At 51.0% G+C, this 27,732-nt stretch overlaps 1 protein-coding gene across 3 annotated transcripts in view; it reads left to right on the top strand.

Annotated features, from left to right (window-relative positions):
* PLXNA2 (plexin A2) overlaps positions 1 to 27,732 on the top strand; it is a 181,514-nt gene that overhangs the window by 119,267 nt on the left and 34,515 nt on the right. For all 3 annotated transcript variants that reach the window (XM_075115349.1, XM_075115348.1, XM_075115350.1), the window contains 7 exons: positions 1,138 to 1,234; positions 4,695 to 4,809; positions 14,827 to 15,027; positions 16,885 to 16,981; positions 17,342 to 17,535; positions 23,710 to 23,861; positions 27,109 to 27,226. In XM_075115349.1, coding sequence (XP_074971450.1) covers positions 1,138 to 1,234; positions 4,695 to 4,809; positions 14,827 to 15,027; positions 16,885 to 16,981; positions 17,342 to 17,535; positions 23,710 to 23,861; positions 27,109 to 27,226 — 974 coding nt within the window. The remainder of the gene's footprint in view (positions 1 to 1,137; positions 1,235 to 4,694; positions 4,810 to 14,826; positions 15,028 to 16,884; positions 16,982 to 17,341; positions 17,536 to 23,709; positions 23,862 to 27,108; positions 27,227 to 27,732) is intronic.

Raw genomic sequence — 27,732 nt, 5'->3', positions numbered from 1 at the left:
GGCTGGAGCAGACCCTTTGGGGCTGCTGCTGGAGAAATTCATGTTCTTGTCAAAGACCATTAAACCCAGGGAGATAAATATGCTTTGTCCTTAAGAAATGCATCTCACACAGGGAAAGATAGGCTGGGAGAAGGTGGCACCATGCGTTTGTCCTGTTCTTACACCCTCCCTGCGCTGCCAGACAGCTTCCAAGACAGGACCCGGGGCTACAGGAGCTGTCTGTCCCACCCCGGGGTGGGTCATGAGCGGGGCAGGGGCTTGCAGCCTTGCCACGTCAGCGGATCTGGAAAGCAGGAGCCCTCCCCTTGGCCTGGCTCAGCACCCACGAGTAGGTGGATGCAGTTTCTATTTTTCTGTCCTGATTTTTGGGTTGTTTCTTCATTAATGTCACTGCTGTCATATTTTCTCTTCCCATAACCAAAATGCTACTTGCTTAAAACTCATTTTCTCCTTGGCATCCTTCCAGGTGTCAACTGTGCTTCCCTGCTGATCTCTTTGTATTTCTAAGGCATTATATGGAGCCTGAGACTTGGTGAACACTGGGGGCTGAGAGCTGTTGTGGTAGCAGGACTAGGGTAGACTTACCCACAGCAGCTCTGGAAGAGCAATCTGCTCGTTATTAATCCAGTGCTGAGGCTCCTAAAGAACTCCACTAATGCCCTTGTTTCCAGCATTGTCTCCTATTCTAGTCTTGGGCTGCTTCTCAGAGTAGACTGTATTAGTGGTTTGATACTGGAGACAGAATCCTTTAGGGAATGGGATGAGATCCCACACTCATTTCAGCTGTGACCCAAGGCAGCGTTTAGACCTTAAGTCTCCAATGCATTTTGCCATCAAGCCTGAGTTGGTTTGGAGGCGTTGCTGGAGTCAGCCAGCCTGGCACCCTAGGGTGCTTGAGGGCAGGGTCTGGCCGGGGGGTTGCTCAGTCCCCAGCTTGGGGAACTGCTGCAGACTCTCTGCGGCTGGGGAGCCCGACACCTGGGCAAGCAGGGAGACAAAAGCAGCCTGACTTCTACCTCCTATGCCAGAAGCAGACGGCTCAGCACACCAGCAGGTGGGGAGCGGGTGCCCCCGTGTCTGCTGTTGCTTCCTTCGATGCTGCTGGTGGGACTGACGGGCTCTGGTTTGCATCCCCAGACTGGTTCGGCGTGGTGCTGCAGCTGAAGTCGCGGGAGACGAGGAGGACGTTTGTCAGCACGGAGTTCAAGTTCTACAACTGCAGTGCCCACCAGCTGTGAGTGCTCCTTCCCCATCCCCAAGCAGAGCCTGAAAAGAGAAAGGGCTGGGAAATGGATGCTGGGCTCCAGGACCAGCCGGGGTGGGGGTTATCATGCTGCTTGGTTCAACCAGCAGATGTGTGCAGTAGAAGGGGAGCCCACCAGTCACTGTCTCTGAACTTCCCTGGGTGCGTGTGTAGCTTTCTCTGCCTTGTGAGACACAGGCGGAGTGAGCCTGAAAAAACCTTAACCTGCTGGTGCCCCCAAGCTGCGTGATCCCGCAACTGTGAACTCGGATGCATCTTCACAGGCAGCCGGTGAAGGCAGAGCAGAGGGTCCGGGGAGGTGGGCTGTAGGCAGCTGGAGGACGCAGAGCCCTTCCATGCTGCGCAGGCCAGGAGAGCAGGGTGCCAGCTGCTGCAAGGATGCTCCACGGGGTGACAGAGGAGGGCATGGCTGCTGGAGGAGACGGTGGCAGGGATTGACCTGGAAGTCTCCAGCCCTGGGGTGTGAAGACAGCGGTTGTAGTTTAGATGGGGTAAGCAAGAGCACTGGCAGCAGGAGCTCCCTGCCAGCCTGGCTGCTCCCAGAGTCAGGCAGAGCAGCGCTGGGAGCCTGATAAGCAGCCCAGGTGTGCAGCAGGCATGGTGGGCTGCTCCGCGGAGGGCTGGGGGGCTCAGCGCCGCTGAGATCGTAGAAACATATCCCCCATGGGCACATCAGCTGCTCAAAGATGGCACGCAGCTGGCTGGCCTTAAAAACACGTTTACAGACCTGAAGCGTTTAGAGATTTCTCTCTGGAAATGCAGTAAGCCTCAAAGCACCAAAATGAAACGTGGGCAGGACCTGCCGGCGGTCAGACAGCAAAAGGCAGGCCTGACCCATGGGGCTGGGCACCATCTCCGGCAGCAGGGCTGGCTGCCAACGCTGCTCCAGGAGCCTGATTTGCTGCTCGAGCTGGCTGGTGGGAGTCAAAAATTGCCAGCACAGGGTCACTTCCAATCTTTCTCCACTGGATTTGATGCCTCAAGCTACGGGGCCTTCCCTGCTGCATTTGGAAGAGGGTTGTGTGCGCTGATGGGCTTGGCTGGCCCGCAGTTTTTCTATGCATGAATTCATTTTTTGTTTAATTTTGTTTTGAGCCATAGCACAGAGCAGAGGTGCTGGGATGAAAGGAGCCCTGTTAGTCCTTGTCCCCCATGCTGCCTCTTGTGGTGGTCTGTACCCATTACCCCAGTGATCCCTGCCTCCTGTCGTGCTGCCCCTCATGCACAACTCTGTTCTTGCGTCCTTGTCCCCCAGGCTGTACAGCACCAGCCTTTCCTCCAGCTGCAAGCTCTTGCAGTCCTTCCAGCGGTTCCCCTGCGTTCTCATGTTTTTGAATTTGCGTGAGGGATGTCATCGTGGGGGCCCCTATTTTCACTTAGGAGTGGAGGTTTGAATCAGGAGAGGCAATGCATCTTTTCTGACCTGTCATTTGGCTTCATCTGACCGTGCCTTTCTACCAGCTCCTGCTTGAAGATAAAGTGCTAACGTGGTGGTAAATTCTGCAGCACTTACATCATACCGGACTCATTATCAGTGAGTTCAACAAGGGCACGAGCCAGCCTGGCAGGAATGAATCACAGCATGCAAAAAGGAGAAGGGGATACAGGTCTCAGCCAGCGGAGAAGAGAGACCTATTGATCATGAGACTCTTCATTGCAATGGCGAGGGGGTCTGGAGAGAGCAGGGGAGCAGCTGTGCCCTTTGCGGCTCCATGGAAGCACAAGAAGTGGTTGTGGCGTATGAGGCACGGACCCCCTGGGAGCCGGCATTACGCTAAGAGGGGCAGGAGGGGTTTGGGGCTGGACAGGAACTTGCTGCTCTTGTAGACTGGCTCTGTGAAACCTCCTGCGCTGGATCCAGCTGTTGTGAATCCATGGGCTGACATGGTTCAGCACTTAGGTACATCAATTCCTGTGTCGTGAGGGAGCCGCAGGTGGGTCAGAGAACATGGTGGTGGCTTCTGTATTGCAGTTCCTTTTAATAAGGAACAGGTGAGGTGGAGAGATGCACTTTCTGAAGCAAAAGAGAGACAGTGGTCCTTGAGAAAGCTGGATCGGGATGAAAGAGCAAAAGTGGTGACCTGGTGTAAGTCTCTGGGTGCTCCAGATCCTGCCAGGAGCCCCTCGCCCTGCTCAGCTGAGCAGGGCTGAAAGCAGCAGCCAGAAAACCACGGTACAGTGAGAGGTGCCGAACCCACCATTGGCCTGGGTGGTCAGAGAGGTCCTCCTCCCTCGGAGCCAGTGTGCTGGGGGAAGCTGAGAGCTCCTCCGGCACCTGGCAGGAAAGCTGGAGGTCAGGGCCAGGCCAGGTGAGGGAGGGTGGGAGAAGTGCTACAGACCGAAATGGAGACAGAAATGGGTCAAATGAATGAGTAATTAAATAAGCTTTTTCAGCATTTGATATTCTTCCCCAGATTTGCATATGCATGATTAGAATAAGCTTCCTTATCTATTAAGGTCACTACAAATGGATCAGAAGGAAAATACAATTGAGTTATTAAAGCACGCATTCTCGTGGCAGCAGCCTGCGAGAGGCATTGCCCTGGCACCTCTGCCCAGCTGGCAGGAGAGGTCCTGCTGGAGACCTGCTTTCCTCTCCCATTTCCTACCTAAAGCCATGCTCCTGCTTCCCTGGTGACGCTCTTTTGTTTGTGCTGACCCTGGGCTCGCTCCAGCGCATCCCCGCCCCGGGCACTGCCTGCCCCAGGCGGCATCCCCGGCCTCCGGAGCCACGGGTTACAACACGGAGCTGAATCCCACGGGCACAGCTTATACTTACGCCAGCAGACAGTCACCAAAACGCTGCCGCGTGGCACGGAGGGTTGGCCTCAGAGATGGAGGAGGTGGTTACTGCAAATATTAGCAGCTGTCATGGGCCATGCATCTAATTGGCAGCCAGTTAGTGAGGAATAAAAGCCAGTTTGCTGGCAGCTGGGCCGCCCCGTGTCTGAAAAGGGTCTGCATTCTTTCAAAAGCATTTCATAAACAGTTAATTTCTTCCAACATGAATCAAAAGCGCTTGCCGAACTCTTTGCACTCTGAGGCCAAACAGAAGTGTTACCACTGACTTGAAGCATTCCTGACTTGTAAAACAATTTTTGCAGGCTTGTCTTGTTTTGCACTTTCTAGAAACTAAAAATCAAGCCTGGTGCCCGTGCAGTGTTGTGCTGCATTTTACACCAATGGAATGATGTGCAATAAATCCCAGCTTGTATTTTATTACTGAATGAGTTGTGAGGTTCCTTAAAGACTGTCTTCTGAGGGCACGTTTTCCCAAGCCCTTACTTTTGTTGTATCGAAACATCCCTCCAAAGAAATTATTTTCCCATGAGGGACTCTAAGTCTGGACTTCTGGCTAGGCCTGTCTATTACCATATAGACCTCCCAAGGTGATAACCTCCTCCATAACTCCTCTTTTTTCCCCCTGCAGGTGCCTGTCTTGTGTGAACAGCGCTTTCCGCTGCCACTGGTGCAAGTACCGGAACCTCTGCACCCACGACCCCACCACGTGCTCCTTTCAGGAGGGACGGATCAATGTCTCTGAGGTACCAGCCCGGGGTTTCAGTACTCCTGAGCTCTTTCTTCTTTGCTTTTCTATGGCACAATTAGCATAACCAATGTTTCTGTGAGGTTTTTCAACTTTCCACGGGTCGGGGCCCCTCTCTTGGCTGGCATCAAAAAGTGCAGATACAGCTTTAAAGGAGCGTAGCAAGAAAGTACCAGTTTAGCAAAAATGATGTGTCTCGACCTGAACGCCAAAGCTGATCCCACCTCTGATGTGTGGGTATGCTCAGGTTCAGCAACAACTGGAATTGCTCTAGTGCTTTCCTTCAGGGGTCTCAAAGACCAGCACATTTCAGCAACTCCACTTGATGTACAGGGCGTGCAGGGATTTGCCCAACAGCAAGCAACAAGTCAGATACAGAGCTCTTGGTGGGACTCCTCCAGTGGGCTGTGCTGGCAGGAGCCTGGCTGTAAACTGATTAAGAAGGGAATCACAGACGCGAACAGCCCCAGACTTTGGAACAGAGACCCGATTGAGGTTCCAGCGCTGTGGACCAGGAGCCATCTCTCTTAGCAGTTAATAAAAGGTGTGGGGCTCAAGTCCAAAAATGCTTTTAACAGTTTGAAGGAGCCATAGCCCATTAACGGCTCTGCCAGATCTTCTGTATGTCCCGAGGCAGAGGGATCCATGGAGGAAAGGAGTTTGGTAGCACAAATTCCTGATCAAAGGTTACCACTAACCCCGTGGTCTGGGGTTTCTGCACCCGTTGTCTTGTCTGATTCTCATGCTGCTGTCTGCTTCAGATCACCAAGTACAGAGCAGATGCAGCCTCTGATGCTGGTAGGGTCCTGCTCTCTGCCCTTACTGCCCCTACACGTAGCTTTGTGGCACCTGAAATGGGTGCGGGTCCTAAAGCTGCGAGGGAAAAAAAGGCTTTAAAAGGTGCTTGAAAATCCTGAGCGTCTTGGAAAGTGGGAAAGGCAGCAGTGAGGACATACACAAGTATTAGGAAAAGAAAGGAGGGTCAGATTAGGCAGCATCAAGACAAACCCTTCAGTGAGTAATGGAGATACAGAAAAGCAGGAGAGATCAGTCAGTAGAGTAAAACACTGAGCCAATAAAAAGAAGTGACTGAAGCTGCCAGGCTGTGGCTAAACCAATAATAACTTGAAACTTAAACAACTCATGGATCTTTCTGGTTAAAACGCTGCCAGGAGGCACATAGACACAAGGCAAGAAACGTTAATGAACTGCCTGTGTACACGGCTCAGTGGGAACCTGCAAGAGCCAAGGGATGGGCAGCATAAGTGGGAGCAGGCGCTGCCTCCCGCCGCCTGCAGGGGAGGAGGAGAGGAGGAGGAGGAGGAGAGGAGGAGAGGGAGGAGGAGAGGCAGCAGCCTCGAAGAGCTGCCCCATGCGGCAAAGGGAACGGAAGCCCAAGGAGAAGCATCCACCCTGGGGACAAACCAAAAGCTTTCTCAGTCCAGTTCAAAGTCAAGAAACTTCCTTTCACCATAACAAGAGAAAGCAAAACCCTTTGCTTTTCCTTCTCTCAAGTGATATGGGGGTTTTTCTCCTTCCCGCTCAAAGCATCACTGTATTCCTAGGCTCTACAGTTGTAGTTCTCAGCTTTATATGTCTTCAACCCCATGATCTCAGAAGTGTTTGACAAGTCTCTGGTAAAGTAGGACAATCCCATTATCTCCATTTTTCTCCTGGGAACGCCCAGGACTTGCCTGAGATCACACAGAGGGAGTGAGTGGAGGAGCTGGTATGTCTGCCAGTTCCTGCTGGGATCACAGGAGTGTCGCGTCTCCGAAGAACTTCCTCTGTCGTCTTCATCTCGTAGGGGTTGTTTCTTACCAGGGGATGTTATGCGATAACTAATGCTTTCCTGGTGATAACTTTCGATAAGGGCTGATGATAATGATACAGATGCTCCACCGTTCATCACGACTTCTCCAGACCTCTGAACACACAGGCAAAACCAGCCACTGAAACCTTATTTGTTTGCTTATTTAAGGCAAATGAGTTGCCACTTGCGTACACAGCGCAGTGCTAATGCCTTTATTATGGGCATTTCACTCAGGCTAACACAAGACTTGAAATAAATGCCGCATAGAGAGTTTCCTCTCTCAAAAACAATTCGGATCACAATGTTCTCATTGTGTCATGGCCTGATGTATTAGCAAAATGTTTGTGCTTACCAACATCGCTCCCTTCCTAGCATAGAGGCTGTTGCGTTTGCGGTGCTGCGGTGATAACCGTGGCGGTGCCTCCACCGTGGAGGGATCAGCGCCGGCGCGTGCTGCCCTACTTTCAGTCCCATGTGCCTCTTCTCATGTAAGGTTTGCACACGTGTTCACACGGGGTTGGAAATTTTCTCATGCCTTTATATTTAATTTAAAAGAAAATATCTTTAATATTCCGTTTTACTCCTGGCCCATCAGAATTTGCGTCCCAGTGGGATTCGATGTGTAACAAACTCCCTTTGATACTCCTAGGAGTTGTCTGTCTTGAGAAGGGAAAAGAGCTCAAAGGCTGAGCCACTTTGCAAGGTGGTGGGTGAAAGAAAGCCCTACTTCATGAACTGTACACTTGATCCTTGCAATCTTCTGGCTGTATCGACTGAGCCAAATGTTGCCTTTTTGCCCTGTTTTCCATGAAAATACAGCTGAGAAAACAAGCTTTTTCTGTCTCTCCACCTGCCCTGTCAATGGGAATTGTTTACTAACGTCTAAGGGCAGAGCTCAGCAGTAAGTGCAGGTGATGCCGAGGACAGCCTCCGAACGTGGGTCGGTGCTTTGTCAGGGGTAGCGAGTGGCCTGTGAAGCCTCGGTAAGAGAAATGATGCACCTTGAGTGTCAGATCCCTGTTTTGGATCATGCGAAAGTGAAAATGTGCAAAGCATGTTTGGTTTGGAGTCGTTGGTAGATAAATACAGAACCTTCACAGCCTTTAAAACAGAGACGTCTTCCAGAACAAACTGGCTGGGTTTGATATCCTCCATCTGGTGGGAAGTTTCTGACATGGGGTAAACCCAACTCTTCCGAGGCCTGTTTTCCAGATGGCCAGTTCTCTAGGAGTTAATAATCAGATAAGCAGCAATATTTTCTCAGCCTTTTCTTAGCCTGAAGCTTAATTTGTCCACAGAAGGTGCCTGCCTAGACATTGCTCTCCAAAGAGCAATGGGAAGGCAACAGTCTGGGGCTGGCTTGCACCCACAAAAGCAGGGTTTCTCCAAGAAGTTTCTCCAGGCTTTCTCCTTCCCCCAAGGGAGCTCCATGGGTTTCCTGTGTAGCACTGATTGTCTCACTTTACAAAGCTTTGGATCAGGCCAATAATGTCATTTTAACATGTCTGAGGTGGTTGGGTTTGTGTGTGTGAGGCTATAAGATGTCTCTCTAAATGCATAAAACATGTAGATGAAAAGGAATGTAGACGCATAAATAGATCCTCACAGCCCATCCCGGTGGAGAGCTAGAACCAAATAAATCCTATTAGTTTCCCAGAATGTGGGATCCCGTCCCTCTTTGATGTCCACAGAGTGCAGATAATGCCATTTGCACACGTGAGATGCTGAATCAGGGACGGAGCATTTCAGATTCCGAGAGTCTAGTGCAGAGCCAGATTTCACCTCTGGTTTGACTCCTTTAAATTCTCATTGCTTTGAGAGCAAGACCTTTGCAGCTGGCTGTGCCCTCGGATGCTGAGTGCTGCTTGATGTGCCTTGAAGGAAATAAAACAAAATCAAACCTTCCTCATATCTGTCCTTACAACCCCCACTGTTGAATACCTGAATGGGAACTATGATGTGCCGGAGATAACTGAGAGCCACATCTAAGCCCACCAAAGTCAGCAAATGACTTTGCTGGGTCACATCTAACTTCTGGAGAGATGTGTTCGTCTGAAATCAGTACCAACAGGACGAAAAGCCCAGCTGCAGCAAGATTAACTCATCTCAATTTGAGAAGATTGGTTTGAGCTTGTTGGCAACACTTTTTTTCGTCAGTAGGTTTATGGGGTGTATAACCTGCAGGGTTCGGTCTTTGGAGGGGGAAGGAGCCGCACAGGCAAGTGCTCCGCAGCGGATGGGAGCGCTGCAGGGAGCCGGAGGGAGGTGTTCCCACCTGAAACCTGGCTCTGTTCGAGGGAACTGCTCCTGTCCTCACTGCTGGTTCACAAAGGGTTGTTTGTGGGAGAGGAATAGGCTCTCCAGCCTTCCCTGTGTTGCCTGTCTGTAAATATCACAGTAACCCATACATTAATGGCAAAGACCCAGGTTACAGCACACGCACCAGCACAGAGCTCAGGACAAAAGGGCGTTGGGTGGGAATTTACCAGTGAGGAGGGGCTCGCTTCAGTTGCCTTTCTTTTCATGTTTGCTTTCTAAGGAGCAGGGACTGCTTTCCTTTCCAGTAGCATAAATGAAGAATAATGTGCTTCCATGAGTGATGGGAGCCGCAATTTATATCATTGGGAACGCAGCTCTGAGCCAGGGGTTTACATTCATGTACCAGATTCGTTTATATTTATAACGTTAAAATATGTGTAGCAAGCTAACATTTGTGGAGGTTATTTTTTTTTAAGATGAAAAGTACTAAAACATTATATTTTCTTCCATTTGAGCTAAATTCCATAGTCAAAAGAAATGCCTGCCATTTCTAGGCAATTTTTTTCCAAACAAGAGCAAGATTTGACCTACTAAAACTGCTCTGTTAAACACAAATAATAACCATGGGTGCTCTCTGCTGCTCCAGAGACAGATGCGTATCGTGGGTCTTTAAGGTATTTATAGACCTTGGAGTCTCTGAGGCTAAAAAGTGTTGGAGAAGCATAAAACATGTTTGTAAATTATGTGCAATGATACTTCATAGGCAGAATATTCCCCGAGAGTCTGTGCCACTCATGCGACAGAGCCTTGCCTTTCTCCAGCAGATCTTCTGATTTGTTTTCATTCTGGTGTACAGAAGTCAAGCAGGATAATGAGAGGATCCCGCGTGTTTGTTTAGCGAGAGGAGGCAATAATGGCCCTTCTAACCCTCCACAGGATTTACTTCTCATGAATTAAAAAAACAAAGTAAACTGATTATGGAACAAATTCTATATTCTACTGGCTGCAGTTCTCCCTTCCATATTTTCTGGATGCTCAGCCCTTCCTGGTACTAGCATGGGGAAGCGCAGAATCGAGCACCCAGCCCTGAGCCCTACGAACCAGGGGTGGTCTCATTATTTACCACCCCAAGGAGACCTTTGCCAGACACAGCCTCACAGCTCCGATCCCAGCAGCAGGACTGGTGTTGTCAACCGCTTCCAGTTCATCACAAAATTCCTATAAAGTGAATAAGCATCGACAGAGACATTGCTAAAGCTGCTAGTGTACCTCTAACTAAATAATATGTGTTAGCACTGGCTTTTAGACGAGGTAGGGCGTAGAAGGGGTGGTGAATGGACAAACCAACCTGCCAGGCGAGCCTTTATATGGCATCACCCCCCTTCAACTCTCCGTGCGCAGCACGGGACCGAGGCGCTACTGCAGCAGCACCCTCGTGAGACCCGCACCCGCTCGCCCACGCTCCACGGGAAGGCCCACGCGTGCAGGGACGTGCGTGTACCTCGCTGTGGCAGCAAATTAAAAAAAAAAAAATGAAAAAGAGATCTGAAAGCTGAGCAATGAGCCGCGATGGGAAACGGCACAAACAGGGAAGAGGGGGCCTTCAGCGGTGCTTCTGCAACGCGCGCGGCGCCTGAGCGAGCCCCGTGCCCTCTGCAAGCTCCTGCAGGTTTTGCAGCTTCACTCCCTCGTCTGATAAATTCAGCAGCAACTGCCAGCAGCAATGTGGCTCCTCAGAGCGCCCTGGGCTTGCGGTAGTGTGGCGTCTTCCTACACATCCCTCCATCCCAGAATGTGTATTCCCTTATTAGGGTGATCACTGCAGCTGTCAGCCAACACAGAGGGGCTGCCTTTCTCAGTGTTTCCCCGAGTGGCATGCACTCACAGGCTGCATGCCTTTTTTTTTACCAGAATCCCAATGTGACATTTTTCTCCCACTGAAACCAAAGGAAAAAAAGATCTATTACGTCCTACTCATCTCTAAGGATGGGAGAACAATTTTTGCTACCAGCACTTTCAGCACATCAGAGCAGATTTGAAACTCTTAAGTCCTCTCCTGTGTCTCTAAAGGAAGAAGCATTTCTTTAACAGTCATCTCACGAAAGGCAGTGGACAGGAAAGATAATGGTCCATAACATATTCATTATTTTCAGGACTGTGCACTGAGTTCTCCCACCGGTGATGTGGTTGGAGAATTTTTGTTTTCAATCATAATGTGATAAAAGATTCTCTGGCTCCAGGATGCCTTTCCTCCCAAACACGAGCTTTCCACAGAGCTGGGCACTTCTCTGGAGTGGAGCCATTCGTTTCCCGTGGGTCCTCAATATGACTTTGAGGTTAAATGCAAAACCTTAAATGCAGCCAGATCTCGAGTAGAAGGTGGTACGGGTGTGCGGTGCATAATGAGGAGGAGGAAGGTACGTGCAAAGTCAGCTTGGAAGAGCTGGCAGTTGGATGGAAAATCGCCATGAATCTTAGAGGTTTGCTGGTGGTAGTGTAAAGGCTGAGCTGAGGGCTGGATCCGCGATACCAGGGCCTGCAGGAACCTCAGAGCCGAGCTTCGTGGTGGCATCGCCTTCCAGCCGGCAAACCTGCTCCACTGCAGAAGAGGGCTCTTCTTTCCTTCCCAGCACAGCCCGCTTTCTGGCCATTGGAGTTTAAAAATCGCCCTTGGCTGTTAATCCGTGAAAGTCCCTGTTAGAAATAAAATAAAAAATATATAAGGAAAAGTGCTACTAAAAATGTTTATGAGGCAGCAGTTTAAGCTACTGGCTTCTCCAAACTGGGGTAGCATCTGTTTCTCATTTACAACTTGCCTGAGCCAGTAGCGAAACGGCATCCCATCAGCCTGGCCGTGAGCTGGAGAGGGAGCGCGGCTTGGCGTGCTTGATGGCCGTCAGTGAGAGGTGGGGATTTTCTCTGGTGAGGATGGCTCGCGTTGCTTCGCCATCCGGATGATTTACTTTAATTGCTAGGCAGGGTGGCAGAGGGCTTGGGATGCCAGTCAGGGATTTGGCAGAGGCAAGGGAGACGTCAGTCCATTTTTTTCTAAAACTTCTGCTTTAGCTTGGGATTAATCATTTAGTGTCAGACGCTTACAGGTACTTAGGTACCTAGTTCCATTAGATCAAAGCAAATTAGAGCTAAACAGAATGTAAATACTCCTGGCGGTCAGAGCCTTTGTCTCCGCGTCTTGCTGTTCCCGGTATATAAATTGAGGAGAAACTGTATCTCCCAGTGTGTTATGAAGAGATAATGTTTAGGATGTTGAGATCTTATGGGAGGAATGTCACACAATTACCAGGCACTGGTAGGTCTTTTTTCGCGTGTCGTCTCAGAGTATCATTTAGACGCGTAGTTTGTGCTTGTGGGGATGTGGAGATGTGCTCCTCTGTAGGATGACGGTCGCGGGGAGAGTTTCCTTTCATTTTGCATACAGCACCTTGCATAGCAAAGTCTTGAGCTACTGCAACATTAAAACTTGCTATTAATTTACAAATGCATTATTTTGGCCAGAGAGTGGCAGAAGTGGAAACAAATCACGCTTCTCCGTGCTTAATGTTTTAATTGCTGTGCTTGGTTTTCAGAATATATGGTTTTGGAGGCAGCAGCATTTTGCTCTTTTCTTTGCGCCTTTATTGCAATCACACAGATGTTTGAAATATTTCCACATGGTTTTCAATGGAAAATTTAACAGACTGCTTCCACTTTCATGGTATTTTGTACACTCAGAAATCAGGCTGTTTTGAGAGACTGAGGAGCGATCCTCACCCGTTTTTCACTGTCTCTAGCTGAGAAATCCAGAGCCTTAACTTGTTTATAAAATGACCATCAAGGGCAAAGTACCATTCTTTATTTAATGCCCTTTGGTCAGTTTTGGAAGCCTTTGGGGTTCAGGGAGGAGTCTCTTTCATTCCCGCAGTAGATGGGAAAGCTCCCATCCCAAGTGCTGCAGGGGGGCTCATTTGCAGCTCTGCTGGCGGTCGTCAGCCGGCCTCGTGCCTGGTGTTGCAGAAGCAGGACCTGTTTAAACTCCTCTTTCAAGCAAGAGGCTTCGGTTCCTAATCAGGAAAGGCCTGAAGTGGAATGTCTTTGTGCTGTTTTGTCTCAGCCCCCCTCTCCCTCCTCCAGATGCCTGCTGAGCAGCCCCTCCCCACTCCTGGAGCTCAGCATCCCTCAATTTTTCTGGTTGTGTCCCAAAGTGCCTTTGCTCTGGCCTGGCAGGGTGATGGATCGTACTGTAAGGCTACAGCTGTCACATACTTCTGAATTTGCATTTGACTCAGAAAAATGCATTCCTGGAGCAGGTCCTGATCCACATCCCAGAGGTGCAGAAAGACTTTGATCTACAGCAGGAGGCACTGCCCATTTGTTTGAATGACAGAGCTTGGCTGGGACATCACCTTCCTCCTGCCCGTGGGGCTGGCAGGGTCCCTGTGCAGGCTGGCAGTCCGAGTTTGCTCTTTCCCGGCTAATGTAGAAAGGCTTAGGGTGCCTGAAGGGCCTGTGCCCGGAAGAGTTGGAGGCTTAAGGTTTTGAAGCCCAAAGGTTGCTGTGATGAAGGGAAAGAACCGATTTCTCAGATCCCAGGGGCATCAGAGCTCACATGGCATCTTCTGGGCTGGCCTTCCTCCTCATCTGATGGTCTCTCCAGGGAACACCCGATGGCTGGAGACCTGCAGGTGCCACCGTTTGTTGATAATTTTGCTGTTTTCATTGCACTGGAAGGGATGTGTGGCACTCCCAGCCGCGGCCCCGCATCCACCCCGCTGATACATACTGACGTACAGTTGTACACTAATGAATTAGATTTTGTGTCAGTCCTCCCTCCTCTGTGAGAGATCCCTCCTCAGTATTAGCTCCTCGGATCCAAGGATGGCCCCTTTTTTGAAAGACCTTTACAAATGCTGTTTGCTGGAGGAGGTTCTGAATTTCTTGCAGGTACCAAACCCTTTGCTACAGTTCCTAAGAGGAAAGGCCATTTTTGTAGACTAGTCAGAATTTCAAAAGGCCCAGGGGGATCAGGATCAGGGTGCTTAATCCCATCTGTAAAAAACCTGTCCTTACTCTTCTGGATACTGAGTGCAACCAAACCCTCCCATCCTTGGACAGCCTCCGCTTCCCAGAAGCACAGAGCAGGGAAGTGCGTCGCTTTAGAGATAGAAAGGGCGGTTCGTGTCCCGCTGCCTTGTCCGTCTGGCCGGCGGAGGCGTGCGTCCCACCCAGGCAGCCCCTGGCGAAGGGAAATGCTGTGCAAGCAGCAGCGCTGGAGCATCGCAGCGCGCCGGCTGGGTGTTTCAGAAAGGCCAGAGGTGTCGGAGCATGCAAAGGGGTGAGAACAGATAGAGCAGAAATTAATGTCGCCTAAGAAATTAGCGGCACGCTGGCGTAATTTCACTCAGAGCAGAGCGGTACGCGGTAGCGAGAGGGGAGCACGTCCCATGCTGATCGGTCTCACTCCAAAGCAGCGCGCAGCCAAGGGGCGTAAGGAGCAAAATGGGATTAGGAGGAGGCCCAAGGAGCACAGCGTGTGGCTGGAGCAGCCCATCGCCCTCCTGGAGCAGTGGGGCTCAGGTGGAGCTGGCGCAGCTGATAACGTGCTGCCGCTGCTGCGGGAGGGCAGGGCGAGAGCTTGTGTCTCCGCAGATAAAACCTGCGGCAAGCTCAGAGCAGGGAGGACGCCTTCGATTTATTCCCCAAATAGCAGTGTTCGTCTTCTGCAACCACGGTGAGAAAATCAACGCCAGTCCCACGGCAAGGGGACTGTAATGGGGGTTACATTATTCCTGCACTTAACCTGCAGCTGCGTGGGTGGACTGAGAGTGGCTGGTCCCACGTGCTCAGGGTGTCCTGGGACATCAGCCCTGCTGCCGGAGACCTGGCCAGACCTGCGCACACACCGTCACCGCTGTAACCTCCCCCTCTCTTTTATTGCCCCCCCAGGACTGTCCCCAGCTCTTCCCCACAGAGGAGATCCTGATCCCGGTGGGAGAGGTGAAACCCATCACGCTGAAGGCGAGAAACCTGCCCCAGCCCCAGTCCGGCCAGCGCGGGTACGAGTGCGTCCTCAGCATCCAGGGCGTGATCCACCGCGTGCCTGCCCTGCGCTTCAACAGCTCCAGCGTCCAGTGCCAGAACAGCTCGGTGAGGGACTGGGAGGGGAACGTGGCAAGAAGGTGCCCAAAATGGGTGTCAGCTCCAAAGAGCTGCCAATTGGGTGGGCTCAGCCATGGGGAGAGTGAAAAATCCCAGAGTTAAACTAATCCCGAATTCCAGGGGGGAACCTGCCATGAGCACGCGAGGTGTTCCATTATACCGGCGGTTCCCTGTCTGACTGCGGGGGGTCAGCGAGGGGAAGGGGAGGAGGAGGAGGGAGTGCGACGAGGGAGTTAAGGCAGGCTAATTCATACAGGGGAGATAAGGCGAATCACAGACCCCTTATCGGGGAGCTGTCGAATTCCAGGTCACAGTAGCTGGATGAATACAGTAATGCTGAAAAGCAGCATGGTGCAGGGAAGGAGGGGAAAGGAAAACTGCCAGAGGAGAGAGCCCAGCGCCGCAGAGAGAGGGAAATTATCTGAATGCTGCTGCCAGAGAAGCAGGCAGGGGAGGATAGCAATCCTCCATAGGATGGAGCTTAGCCCTGCCAACGGACCTGGCAGGGTTTAACCCAGAAAGCCCAAAGTCACCGTGGCAGGTACTTGGGGATGCTGAAACACATATGGCAAACACAGGCTTCCCAAAGGCCACCCTCTGAGCCGCAGCCCACGTTTGGGCCTCGCGTGGCCCGCTTCAGCTGGAGGGCGGGCAGGGAAGAGTGTGGTCCTTCCCCTCCTCGCCGTGTGTTCGAAGAGGTCCGTGGGCAAACAGGGCACATTCAGTTTGTTTTAGGCAGCAGAGCAGGGTCTACTTTAATATTCAGTGCAGATGGTCTTAAATTGTTAATGAAGTTTTGAATTTTTAAAAATTTCACTGGATATTTATATATCACTGGCCGTCTTTGGGCCTTGCAGCTTGGTGGATAATAAATGTATTAATACTATATAGTACTTTTTCCTATTCAAAGCGATTTATGAACATTGGAGAAGCACTTGGATTCCTGTTAGGCTAATGGGAAGTAGGAGGTAGGGAATGTAAGGGCAATTCTGTAGTCACAGCTCTACCACTTGTACAGAAGATCTAGGTTCACACCAACTTAGTAAAACCCAGGCAAGGTGAATTAGTACAACCAAATGTAATTTAAAACTGTACCAGTATTGCACGGGGACAAAGCAGTCTGCTTTGGTTTAATCATCATTCCCTCATCCCAAAGAGGATGGCAGTGTTTGCTCACCTTCCTAAGTCTTTTTAGCAGCTCTTGATTGACTTAAAGGGAGCGTCAGAATGAGACCTCGCTGGTGCTAATTGTGATAATGGGAGTTTCAGAATACACTGGGAATTCACCTAAAGCATCCAGATTCACTCTGCCTCGGCCCCCAGGATGTCCATGAGAAGGTGAATAATTCAGGCCAAAGCTATCTTGGTTAGGCTGAAGCAGAAACCGGGAAAGGACCTCTCTGCACCATCTATTTTTTCTCAGCTGTTCCCTATTTCATCAGCCAAAGCTGTGCAGCATGACTTTTAAGCTCCCGGTCACACCAGGATGCATGGTGACTGTATAAGAGGATAGCCTGAAGGCAGCAGTCCTTCCAGTCTGATTAACCGGAGGGGCTGTATTGATAAGCTAGAGACTGAGTGACAAGAACAACCACTGTGAGTGGAATAATTAATCTATTATCTCTCACAAGGGCTAGATCTGATTTAATTATCTGTTCCTGGTGAGGAGGAAGGAGTGAAAGGAGGACTCTGGAGATGAAGTGTAGACATGGTGGTTCAGACATCAGCACATGTTTTTAAGCAGAGCATGATCATGGTTTCTCAAAAAAAAAAAACAAAACTCTTTTCCCGTTAGTGCCTCTGATAGATCCTCCCAAGCATTTCATTCTTGATCTTCTCCTTCAGTATCTCTACGATGGGATGGACATAAGCAACTTGGCAGTGGACTTCGCTGTGGTTTGGAACGGGAATTTTGTTATTGACAACCCAGAGGATCTGAAAGGTAACGTCTCTTTGAGTTGGCTTTCGAGTCCTGGGAAGGAGGGCTGCGACCAGGGCCGGGAAGTGGCTGTTGGGGCCGAGCGGCTTTAGCTGCCCTCGCTGCGGCTGCAGCCAGAGACGTTGCGGTCCTGGTGGGTCCTGCTTTGGGTGAGAGCGACTCACTCTGCTCCACTGATAGCAGTGCTCACTAAGCACCAGTGATACAGCCTTGGCTTTGGAAACCACATGTGCAAATCCACTCTGCGGCTCATTAAGTCGAAACTCAACGTGTGCATTTGCTGCAAGTCCAAGAGCGGCTGTAGTCTGTATGAGTACTCCAGTTCTTGACTTTGTCCTGAGTGCCCATCCCCTCTTCCCGCAGTGCACCTCTACAAGTGCGCAGCCCAGCGCGAGAGCTGCGGGCTCTGCCTGAAAGCCGACCCCAAGTTCGAGTGCGGCTGGTGCAGCGGCGAGGCCAGGTGCACGCTGCGGCCGCACTGCAGCACGCCTCCCGCCCAGCCCTGGCTGGACTGGTCCAGCAGGAACGTCAAGTGCACCAACCCCCGCATCACCGAGGTAAGAGCGCGCATCTCCGGCCCCTTCTGCTTACTCCTTCCAAAGAGGATTTGGGTCTTTCTCCCTCTCACCTGAAAATCCGCCGTCGACGAAGAACAGGGAATAAAACGCTCCGCTACTTTCTGTGAAATTAACGTGCGGATCCGCCGGCGTGCGGCCAGGGCGTGCAGCCCCCTGCCCCGCCGTGCAGCTGCCACTCGCCGGGATGCGACCAGCATTGGGGTGACCGCTATGGACTGTTGCAGGAATGCTAATTAAACTAGGGAGCTAATTAGTCTATAATTGATGCTTCTGATGTTTCTGTTCAGACCACTGAGGGATGCAAAATGTCTCCCAGGAGCATTTTTACCAGTAAAACTGCACTTGGTCTGTTAACGTTACTATTAGGAGTGACACTCTCATCAGGTGGGAATGAAAGAAGATTTTGGTTTCTCACTTAATTAACTCCCCAAAAAAGCTTCCCTTGCTCTGAGCGTGTGTCCACACTGCAGAAGGCGAAGGGCATGGGTGTAAGAGAGTGTTGGATCAAAGTGGCTTGTTGCAGTGATGCTCATGGCTACAGAAACTCCTGGTGGGGCAGGAGCAGGGCTTCTCAGCACCCAAACTTCTGCCAGCTAAGGACCCCAGTACCTGTGGAAGTTTCCTCTTAACTCAGATTAGCTACTACGCCAGCTTAGCTAAACTGGCTCGTGCTCAGACCCCTGGGGAGGAAGGCAGCAGCCTCCTTTTTGTGGAGGAGGGGAGGAAACCGCAGAGGCTGGTGGTGCGGCAGCAGGGGCTGGCTGGAGGAGGGTGTTGCTGAGGAGGGTCCACCCGTCCCGCAGGGACATTACCAGGCCTTGGGTATTTCTCAGACCTTCTGCCCTCCCATGTTATACTTCGATGGGCGGGTATTTCTCTTGTGCAGTGTTTTGCAAACTGCAGAGTGGAGCTTGCGCGGCTGCGGCAGAGCAGAGGTGGTAGTGCTGACTGCGCAGCGCTGTGAAAGCGCTGAGAAATGTCGAGAGTCTGTCCTTTCCTTGTTTGGTCGGTTGGTTTGTTTGGCAAGTCATAGCTATCTTTACAGAGAGATAAGCAAGCCTTTAAGGCTTATTTTAGATATTCACCATGTCCTGCCAGCAGTCAGAAACCAGAGTTTTCTTATCCAAGTGCTGTTCTGCTTGCACAAGGTTATGCTACAAGATGCAAGAATCAAGATAGCCTCTGCCTGAGATTTTCTTCACTGTAAACCGTTCAGACAGTTGTAACATTGGAGTGGTCTTAGATTTATTTATTTACCCTTCCTTGAGCTAAGCAGAGAAGGGGAAAAACACTCTGCTCCCGCCACCAAGTGCTTTGCGTCTAAGCACTGCCAGGCTGGCTCTCGTGGCTGGCTGCGGGCATGGCACTGCCACCGAGTGTTTTATCACTGTCCAACTTGAAAGCAATACTTTTGGTCTCTGTCCAAGGAGAAAAGAGCAGAGCTTTGCTGTTGCAGATTTCTTGTCTCCATAACCAGGACTGTGTCTCAGCCTTCAAAGCGGGAAGCGTGGGGTGCCTCGCCAGGGGATGTTCTGAGTCTCTGGAGACTGCCCTGAGTGGATATGGAGATGAGAGAATTGAGTAGGAAATGCCTGTGCTTTCACTGGCAGGTTGCCTTGTTCCACAGTGAGGGTCAGCAGTAGAAAATACAGGTTTCAGGGAGATGTATTGTCCCATGGCCTCAGCTGACTTCGGCGGTGCTGTGAGATGTTGTGATTTTATCCCAGGTCTTGCAGTGTTTGGTGTTTTTCCTTGAACTCCACCTCCCACCCTTCTCCTTAGAAATTCACAGCTTTTTTTTTTTCCTTTCTTTCTTTCGAAAGTCAAGTTTACAGCTTTCACTGTTGTAGGAAAAGAAGGGAGAAAGCAGAGGGAACTAGCAGCCTTTTTTGTGTGTGCTTTGAGATCCACTGATGGGAAGGGTGCTGCGTAGGGCTAAAAACTCTTACAGAATTTTGCTAAGGTCTTGAGCGGTCAGGCCTATAGAAAATGGCAAAACCCCTGTAGAAACCCCATCGGGTTAATATTCCTAAACCCAAACCTTTCAGCAGCACAGGTTAACTTCTCCCATCTCCCTTCCCTTCCAGAGAAGTGTATGGAATTGTCTTGGAGACCACGCGACCTTTACAGCCTTCATTGCTGTCGGGTCCTTTTTACCGGCAGCCGAGTTTTTTCAGTGTTTTGGGTAGCATTTTGCAATGCCCAGTGCTGCAGAGCTGTGCGCTGCCCTGCTGGGACGGACCGGCTCCTGGCAGGGTTAGAGCAGGTGCTGGTGACACGTTCTCCTTCCCACAAGCACCGGCATTGACAGGCTCACGTGGGGAGCAGCGTTTGGTCTCATACCGGGGCTTGCATTACAGCCTGGATCACTCAGACTAAAAGAGCATTTAATACGGGCTGAGACTAAAAGAGCCTTTAATACAGGCTGTTTTCCACTCCTTTTGCTTCATCTGGACAGTTTCACTCTTTCTGTCAAGCTGGAGGTCAAGTGCTTTGCTCCCAGGTGCCAGCGCCTTCAGGGAACGCATAACTAGTAAGAAGAGATTGTGTTTTAATAGTCGTAAAAGTAAATGAGCAGTAAGGTGTAGGCAGCCCTTTTCCTGAGCGAGAGGCCCAGCCGTCACCGACAGTGTCCCTTTAACAGCGTAAAACTTCCACGCTGTCTGTGGTCTTAGCAATAAATAAATAAAAATCAGTTTTCTTGCGAACAAGCGGCACTCTGATCTCCTATTCATTTATTTGCAGGCCTCATTAATATAACATCAGTGCAACAAACAGCTGAAGGGGGTGCAGTGTCAGGCTGAATAATGGAGTTGCTCTGCTGAGATAACAATTAGGTTCTGAATGTGCTATCAGCTAAGGCAGCGACAAGGAGGGATCATGCCGGGATGACAATGCTTATGTGCTAGTTCCCTGCTGGGCTCATCAGCTGGGATCCAGCTAGCTTAGAGCAGGATGAAAAAAAAAAGAAAGACAAAGAGAATGAAGGTGGATGACATTTTGGGAGGGGGTGGGGGTTATGCCAGTTATTCTGCAAGCCGGGCACTCTCTCTGCACCCTAACATATGCCAAGTGGTTATTGTGCAGAAGGGTCTTAGGCTCGCGGCTCGGCTCCAGCTCCAGGAGGAAAGCCCCGTCCGACTCCCAGCCAGCCCTCGGTCTCCCTGTCTCACGCACAGACTCCTTCTTGAGGCTAAATACTGCTTTATGTCAGAAACGCTGAACCATGCAGCCGGCAAGGCGTGAGGCTGAGAACATTCATCCTGCATCGTTAGAGAAGTGTCTTCTGCAGGCTGGGCAGGGAAGTGTGCTGGCACTGCGTCGGGGCTCCTGGATCCCTGGGATCCCTTGGATCCCAAGCTCGGAGATCCCTGGGATCCCCACCTTGGTCTCAAGTGAGAAGCCGCAACAACAGACACGCAGCGGTGCATCCGCATCGCTTGCGAGATGTGGGGGCGGTGGGTAAGGGTGACTGAGCTCCTACCACCACCCGCTTCATCTCTGCGTTTGAGTCCTTTATGTGAACAATACGATGCTTCGGACTTGCGTTAATCCTGTCGCTGAGCAGCGGGAACATGCTTTATTGGAGGCGGTGGGTCGCTTGTCTGTTTCGTGCAAGGCAAGGCCGATGCAGAGAGGAGAGGTGACCTGCTCAGAATAATTTGGGGGATCAGCAAAACCAAAGGCCCTGCCTCCCACACCCCACTCTGGATCTCAGTGACTTTCAAACTGCTTCAGTTTTGCAAACAGTCTAAAAAAAGGTCCAGCAGAGGTGCAGACCCCTAAACAGGGAACATAAAATTCCTGGTAATGGCCTTGTTTTTGCTTAGCTGCCCTTTGCAGGCTCTTTTGATCCTCCACAGACCCCTGAGTGCAAAGCCACGCTACTAAAGTACGTTTCTTGAAAATGGGGAATATTTCTTCCTAATCCTGTCTGTCTCAGACCAGAAACCTGGACTGTCATTGCAGCCCCCCTGGCAGACCAAGCAGCTCCCCAGCACGACCGCAGCCCTGGGTTAAGGCAGACCACACTGTCAGCGCGGCCCTGGGCTGGGTTTGCTGGCGGTGCCTCGGCCGTGCCTCTGCGACACGGCGAGGTGACCCAGGGGTGCCGCCTGGCCCGGTGCTGCTCGGTGCAACGGGACCTTTAAGACTTATCTTCTTTCTGTGATTTTGACTGAATCTCTCCAGCTGTAATTAATTGAATGCATCTGTTCCAACCCTGGGGCTGCTTTATGGCACAGTTACTTCAAAACTGTTCAATTAGCGGCCACTAAAATCTAGGTCGAGTGGAGCTCCGTATTGGGGATTTTCCAGGTCAGGACACTTTAAAAATACAGAATTGGCTCTGCTTTGTTCGGTGAGGCTGGTCGGCTGCGCTGGTTGCGGTAAGGTCGGGAAATGGCAAACCGTGACTTCTTTTGCACGGTGATGAGACAACGAGCCCCGCAGTGTAAGTGCTCCAGCAAACACATTTTAATGTAATCTAGAGCTGCAAAGGACAGTTGTAACTGTCAAGTAAGTGAATGGCCGAGTTCGGGGAATTCCCAGCTAGCGATGTAAACATTACCAGTGCAGGCCTTCAGGACTCGGTGTAACGCAATACAACTTGATTTTGTGGTGTCTTTTATGGGCATATAGTGCTTCACGGCACTAAATGATACAAGGCGTGCTACGCGGTGTGGGTTACAGAAAACAGCAGCACAACAGAGAGTGTATGGTGAATAAATCGGAAACCTCAGCAGTGCGGTTGAGGGGAGAGGGAGGTAGAAATTAAAGCATACGCAGTGGAAGGAGGTGGTGGTTTGACACCCGGTGCAGCCCATGGGCTCTGCTGGGTGCGGGGAGCAAGCTGAACCCCAGCACGTGCGGCCAAATTCAGTGGCAGTGCCTTAAACGGGAGCAGAGGTGGAGAGCAAGAAATCATGAGGTATAAACAAGGGAGAAGGAAAATGGCTTCGGCTGAGATTTGAAATGCAGGAAGATGCAGGGATGCACTTGGAGCCACAGAAGCGATGGGGAGCAGGGCTGTCCTGACGGTGCTGGCAGTTTGCATTGCGTGGGAAGGGGGATCCCGCGGAGACTGGGGGAGACGTGCCCTGTGGCACTGGAAGGTGCTGGGGTCCCACAAGGGCTGCTTTGGGGTGCACTCAGCCCGCGGTGCAGCAGGGTGCTGGGACGTGCTCTCGTGATGGGGCTGGTGTTTTGCTGCCTTCCTAATGTGCTCACGTCCAGGGAACAGCAAGCTCTTAAGAAGGTGAAGGAAAAGCAGCCATCCATCAGAAACAGTAAGGAAAAGGGTTTGAAGAGCTCAAATCTTTTGCCAAAGACAGGAGTGGAACAAACAAGCATAAACAAGATTTATCCATTAAATTAATTAAATTACATTTTTATGAATTATGTTTATTTATTAATAACAGCTGTAGCATGGAGAGGATTAGTAACTCACCCAAGAGCAACAACAGACCGGTGGCAGATTCAGGACAGCTGTTTGAGAGTCTTAGGTCCAAATTTTGTGACTATACATTATTGTAATTTATACTCCTAATTGAGGAGGATATTGTCCGTAATGAAAATCTATAGAAGCAGAGATGATTATGGCTGAGGCAGGCTATAAACAGGCAGCTTTAAAGCACACACCTCACCCTTTAGCATTTGTAAGTCATTTGAGGTGCCAACTTACTAATAAAATGTGACATTAACGTTCAGAGAACAGCCAAGGCAGAAGTTAACAAAGTTCTCCAAAGCAGCAGTCAACTTCTGGAAGGTGACTTACCGTCTTCTGCATATATAGAAAAGGAGCCAGTCTTATCTTCCTGCAAGTGTTTCTGGGGGAGGCACTGCCCACGCTTCTTGCCCAAGCTCAGAGACCTTGATGTCCTCTCCTGGAGCTCAGCACAAATGGATTTCAGCATCCTTGGGCTGAAATCCATCTGTGCTGGATTGGCCTGGGTTTGGGCTTCTCCACGACATCCAGAGGGGTCATGAGATGATGGTGCTGGCCTGGGCTTGGCAGCAGGAGCAGGCGGAGGCCGCAGTGCTCAGCCATAGCCTGCAAAGCAAAAGACTGCTTCCAAGCCAGACGTTGGGTTGAAGAATCACGGGTGGCTCGGGGACGCCAGCTCACCTTTCCTGTGTTTTGTTTCCCTCTAGATCCTGACAGTGTCAGGCCCCCCAGAAGGAGGGACGAGGGTCACCATCCGTGGTGTGAACCTGGGCCTGGATTTCTCCGAGATCGCCCATGGGGTGCAGGTTGCTGGGGTGCAGTGCACGCCCCTGCCCGAGCAGTACGTCGTCGCAGAACAGTGAGTGGCCACCGCGGGTCCCCAGGGCTGGCCAGCCTGCACAAAGCCTCTTCCCTGACCTCCGGCAAACGCACAGGAGGCTGATAACTCATCCAAACCCCAGGCATCACTCATTTCTCCACCTCTTCTCTCCCTGCAGACCTGCAGGAAGGGCTCTGGAGGCGGATGGTGCCTGGAACGGGGCATGCCATCCCTACACCAGAAGGGGATGAGGTGCTTGGATGCTCTCCCGGTGCGGGGGCATTAAGCAGCCCTTTAAGCTTTCTTTAAGTGTTTTGTTTCCTTCCACTCCACGGTTCCTGCTTTGCTAAGCAACTTTTCTGATGAGCACCTTGCTGTTGACGCTAAGCCTCTCTGCCCCCTCCGCTCCCCATCGCGCTTGAAATTCAGCTGGTGCTGCTGGCTGCACGCAGCCATTTGTTAGGCGGCTGAGGCAGTGACAGCCGCTTAATCCGAATGGGCCTCCACTGGAGTCAATTCATTTATTTCACTAAGAAAAATGTCAATCGAAAATTAGAAAATAGGCATGTAACAGAGGATGGGCGAATAAACCTCCCAAAGTGACACATGCTCCTGTTGCTGTTTGGGGGGGGTCATTCTGGTGCAGCCAAGGTGCTGAGGGGTGTGTCGGGGGTCATTCGTGCAGGGCAGGAGGGGAGCAATACGTGGTATCTCCCCTTGAGTTGTCTAATCTCACCTGCGGGGCACCAGGACGATGTGTGTGGTAGGGCTGTGGCTGCTCGTGGTGAGTGTGGGGGACCCCAGGGCACGGGAGCGGTCCCAGCAGCACAGATCTGCTCCAGCTCTGGCAGCAGCTGAAGGCTCTTGTCCTCTGGTGGTGAAATGCATTTGGTGGGTCCCAGTCTGATCCCCAGCACAGCAGAAGGACCCGTCACCAGCACGTGTTGGCGTCGGTTTGTTTTTTGCTCATTCCTTGTCTTTGTTTCCCCATCTGTAAGACAGAAATGACATTAATCTCCTCTTCCAAACTGCAAGGATGTGTGCCGTGTGTCAGTTAGGAAGTGTTCTGCCATCACTGGGCAAAGGGTGCTCTGGACTTGCAAAGCATCGTTGGTGTTACGCAGGAATGGCTCCAACCGCTGCACCGATAGTACTGTCACTGCTAGTGGTTTGGGCTGTTCTGCTAAGAAGTATTTTGTTTTATTTTATTTTTCAAATAAAGGATAGAAGATTATAAAATTATCCTCCTTTGATGGTATGAAACCCTGATTTTATAATCATGACTCTAATTACGGCTCTTGAGCTTTCAAAGTTTAACATCATTAAAACATTTACCCTGGGCAGATAACAGCAAGCATTAGCATGAGAGCTGCCTTTTAAAGATGAATACAGATAAAAGGACCCTCTTAAGGGTTCTGTGGGCAGACTGAATTCCAAGACTGTAATGACTCACCATATGCTCCAGCCACGCAATCTATCAGCCAGCAATTAGGTTAATGTTGGTGAAAGGGCCACTTAGCCCAGCAATCAGCACCCTACAGCTCTGCCGAATGCATCACTTTGTAACAAGGTACCTGCTGGGAATTTGGCATTTATCAGGAATTGGGATCAGGTGTACCAGGTCACTCGCGCCCCATCCCGCACCCATCATGCCCGGTACTGTAGGTCAGCTGCTGCTTTACTGGCAAATAGTTGAGTATTTGGTGTTTCCCCCAGTATATTGCGCTTGGTGTATCCTTGTTGCTTGTGGGAGAAAACCTTTGCTCTCCTCTCCTGCCCGTGGGGTGTCAGGAATCACTTCGCCTTGCTTTGTGCAGGAGCAGAGATTTCTGCTCCCAAATGCCAGCCCTCCACGCTAACCTGGCGGCGCAGAAACCCCGCCACCTCGCCCCGCTGCAGGGTCGCAGGAGGAGAAGTAATGAAGTAGCAGGCAGAGGAGAGGTGCATGGGCGATGTCTGGTTGAAAGGCAGAGAGAGGAGCACGTGGCAGATTACGGCACGCAGCCGAGGTGCTTCAGTTTCTGTTCTCCAAAGTCAGCGTCTCTCTAGGCAACCTGTTTTGATGTGCAGCAATAAGGACTTCCACATTAGAGCTCTTTACTAGCATGTATGTATTTCATTAGGCCTCCTGGCATCGCCTGTGCATGCTCTCTGTGCATGCTGTCTGCAGGTTCTCTTTTCCTTTAGTCTTTTTATTTTATTTGTAGTGAATTTAACGCTGCTGAAGGCAGCTAAAATGCTGCCTTCACAAATTGGAGCCTTTCATGCATTTGCATGAGATTGGCAGAAGAGCGAGCGTTTCCCCTGCCGCTCTGCAAAAGCACCTGCAGCCTCACGGGAGAAAGGATGCTGTGGCGCGTTCGCTGGGCTCGCTCTCAGGGCCGGACACCAACAAGTGTCTCATCGCGGCGTTGCTGCACCCGCTTGCCCCGAGGCAGGTTGCTCCTATCCTGAGGTTTCCAGCCCATGGCAGGACGCTCTTGAATTTGCCTTTCCAGCGTTGCCATGGGAGCAAGCAGCATCCATCCCCTTTAGGTACAGCTAGAGAGCCCTGCTAGCTGATGTCCCTTTGAAAACCTCTCTCAGACCTGCTGGCATGACAGGCGTTTGCTCGGTCTCATCTCCAGTAGGCGTTACGCATTCCCAGTGCCCTGGGGTTTTTGGACTAGACACCCACAGGGTGCCTAACGAGGGTTTTCTCATCTTCCAGCCCAACCCGCTGTGGTTAACCCCAGCAGCTCTCCCTGTCCTCACGGCTTTCCCTGCCTCGGCATGTGCCCACAGGGGCTGAGCTGGGCCACGCAAGGAGCATGAGACCCCGTGTCTTTCAGTACCACTAACTCCTTTTCCAAGCATGAGTATGTTCTGTGTTGGGCAGCCCTGTCTCCCCTGCAAAGGCAGCTCTCCACAGCTGTCTCTATCATCCCCGAGCAGGTTTCTCCATTTTTGATTAACTGGGAGACTGCAGTGTGAGCTGTTCCCTTAATGAACTCATCTGTTACTCTAAGGACTTCGCACTCACTTTGCTACTGGCTAATATATTGCCATTAGTGCTCTGCTTTGCTCTGGAGTTTACAGCTTGTAATAATTATGTCTGATTTTGATTTTTTTTCTTTAAATTACTACATGGGGTAAAAATAGACTCAGTAATTAACTTCTTCCAAAGAGGCAGATATCAAAGTTTAGGGGGGGGGGAAGGATAAAAGAAAGCCAGCCCTGCGTGGAGCTGCGCAGGGCACTGTTAGAACCTCCTGCCAAAGCCTCACTGCGGCATTTCTGCTTCCAGGATCGTCTGTGAAATGGGGCAGGCGCTTCCAGGGATCAGCTCCGGCCCAGTGCTCCTGTGCATCGGAGAGTGCAAGCCGGAGTTCACGGCCAAGTCTACGCAGCAGTACATGTTTGTGGTGAGTGTCCTGGGTAGGAGGGCAGGCAGCCCGAGCCCCCGGTGGAACAGCCGTGCTCTCCGAATGCACGTGTCGAATGGGTGGGGTTCAACACCAGAAGACAATCCCGAATTTGCCATCTTTTTTCCTGATGCTTTCACCATGGCGTTGCACAATTTGTTGTTAGTCCGGTCAACAAGCCCAGTTTTCAGGATCTAGAGCTCACAGGGGTCTACAGGATAAATAGGATTTATGTGGAAACCTAAACCCGGGGCTGCCACGGCATTTGGTTTCAGCCTTGTACCTCCAAAATAGTGATAACCTCCTGAACTGCTAGGCTGTCGCTCCCTGCTAAGTGCAGCGGTGCAATCCCAGCAGGAGCGTTGCACAGAGCGTAACTTTGTTCCGTACCTGCAGACTTTCTGTGCACGAGGAATTGTCCAGGAATTAGGAGTCAGCACTCAAAGTTTTCCTCTGTTCGTAATGGACGTTGTTACTTTGGCTCTAGGTTAATGGGGATGGATCCA

The sequence above is a fragment of the Phalacrocorax aristotelis genome, chromosome 21 (assembly GCF_949628215.1).
Source record: "Phalacrocorax aristotelis chromosome 21, bGulAri2.1, whole genome shotgun sequence".
NCBI lineage: Eukaryota > Metazoa > Chordata > Aves > Suliformes > Phalacrocoracidae > Phalacrocorax > Phalacrocorax aristotelis.
The sequence above is the reverse complement of the archived record's forward strand: the minus strand, read 5'-3'. Positions and strand labels throughout refer to the sequence as shown.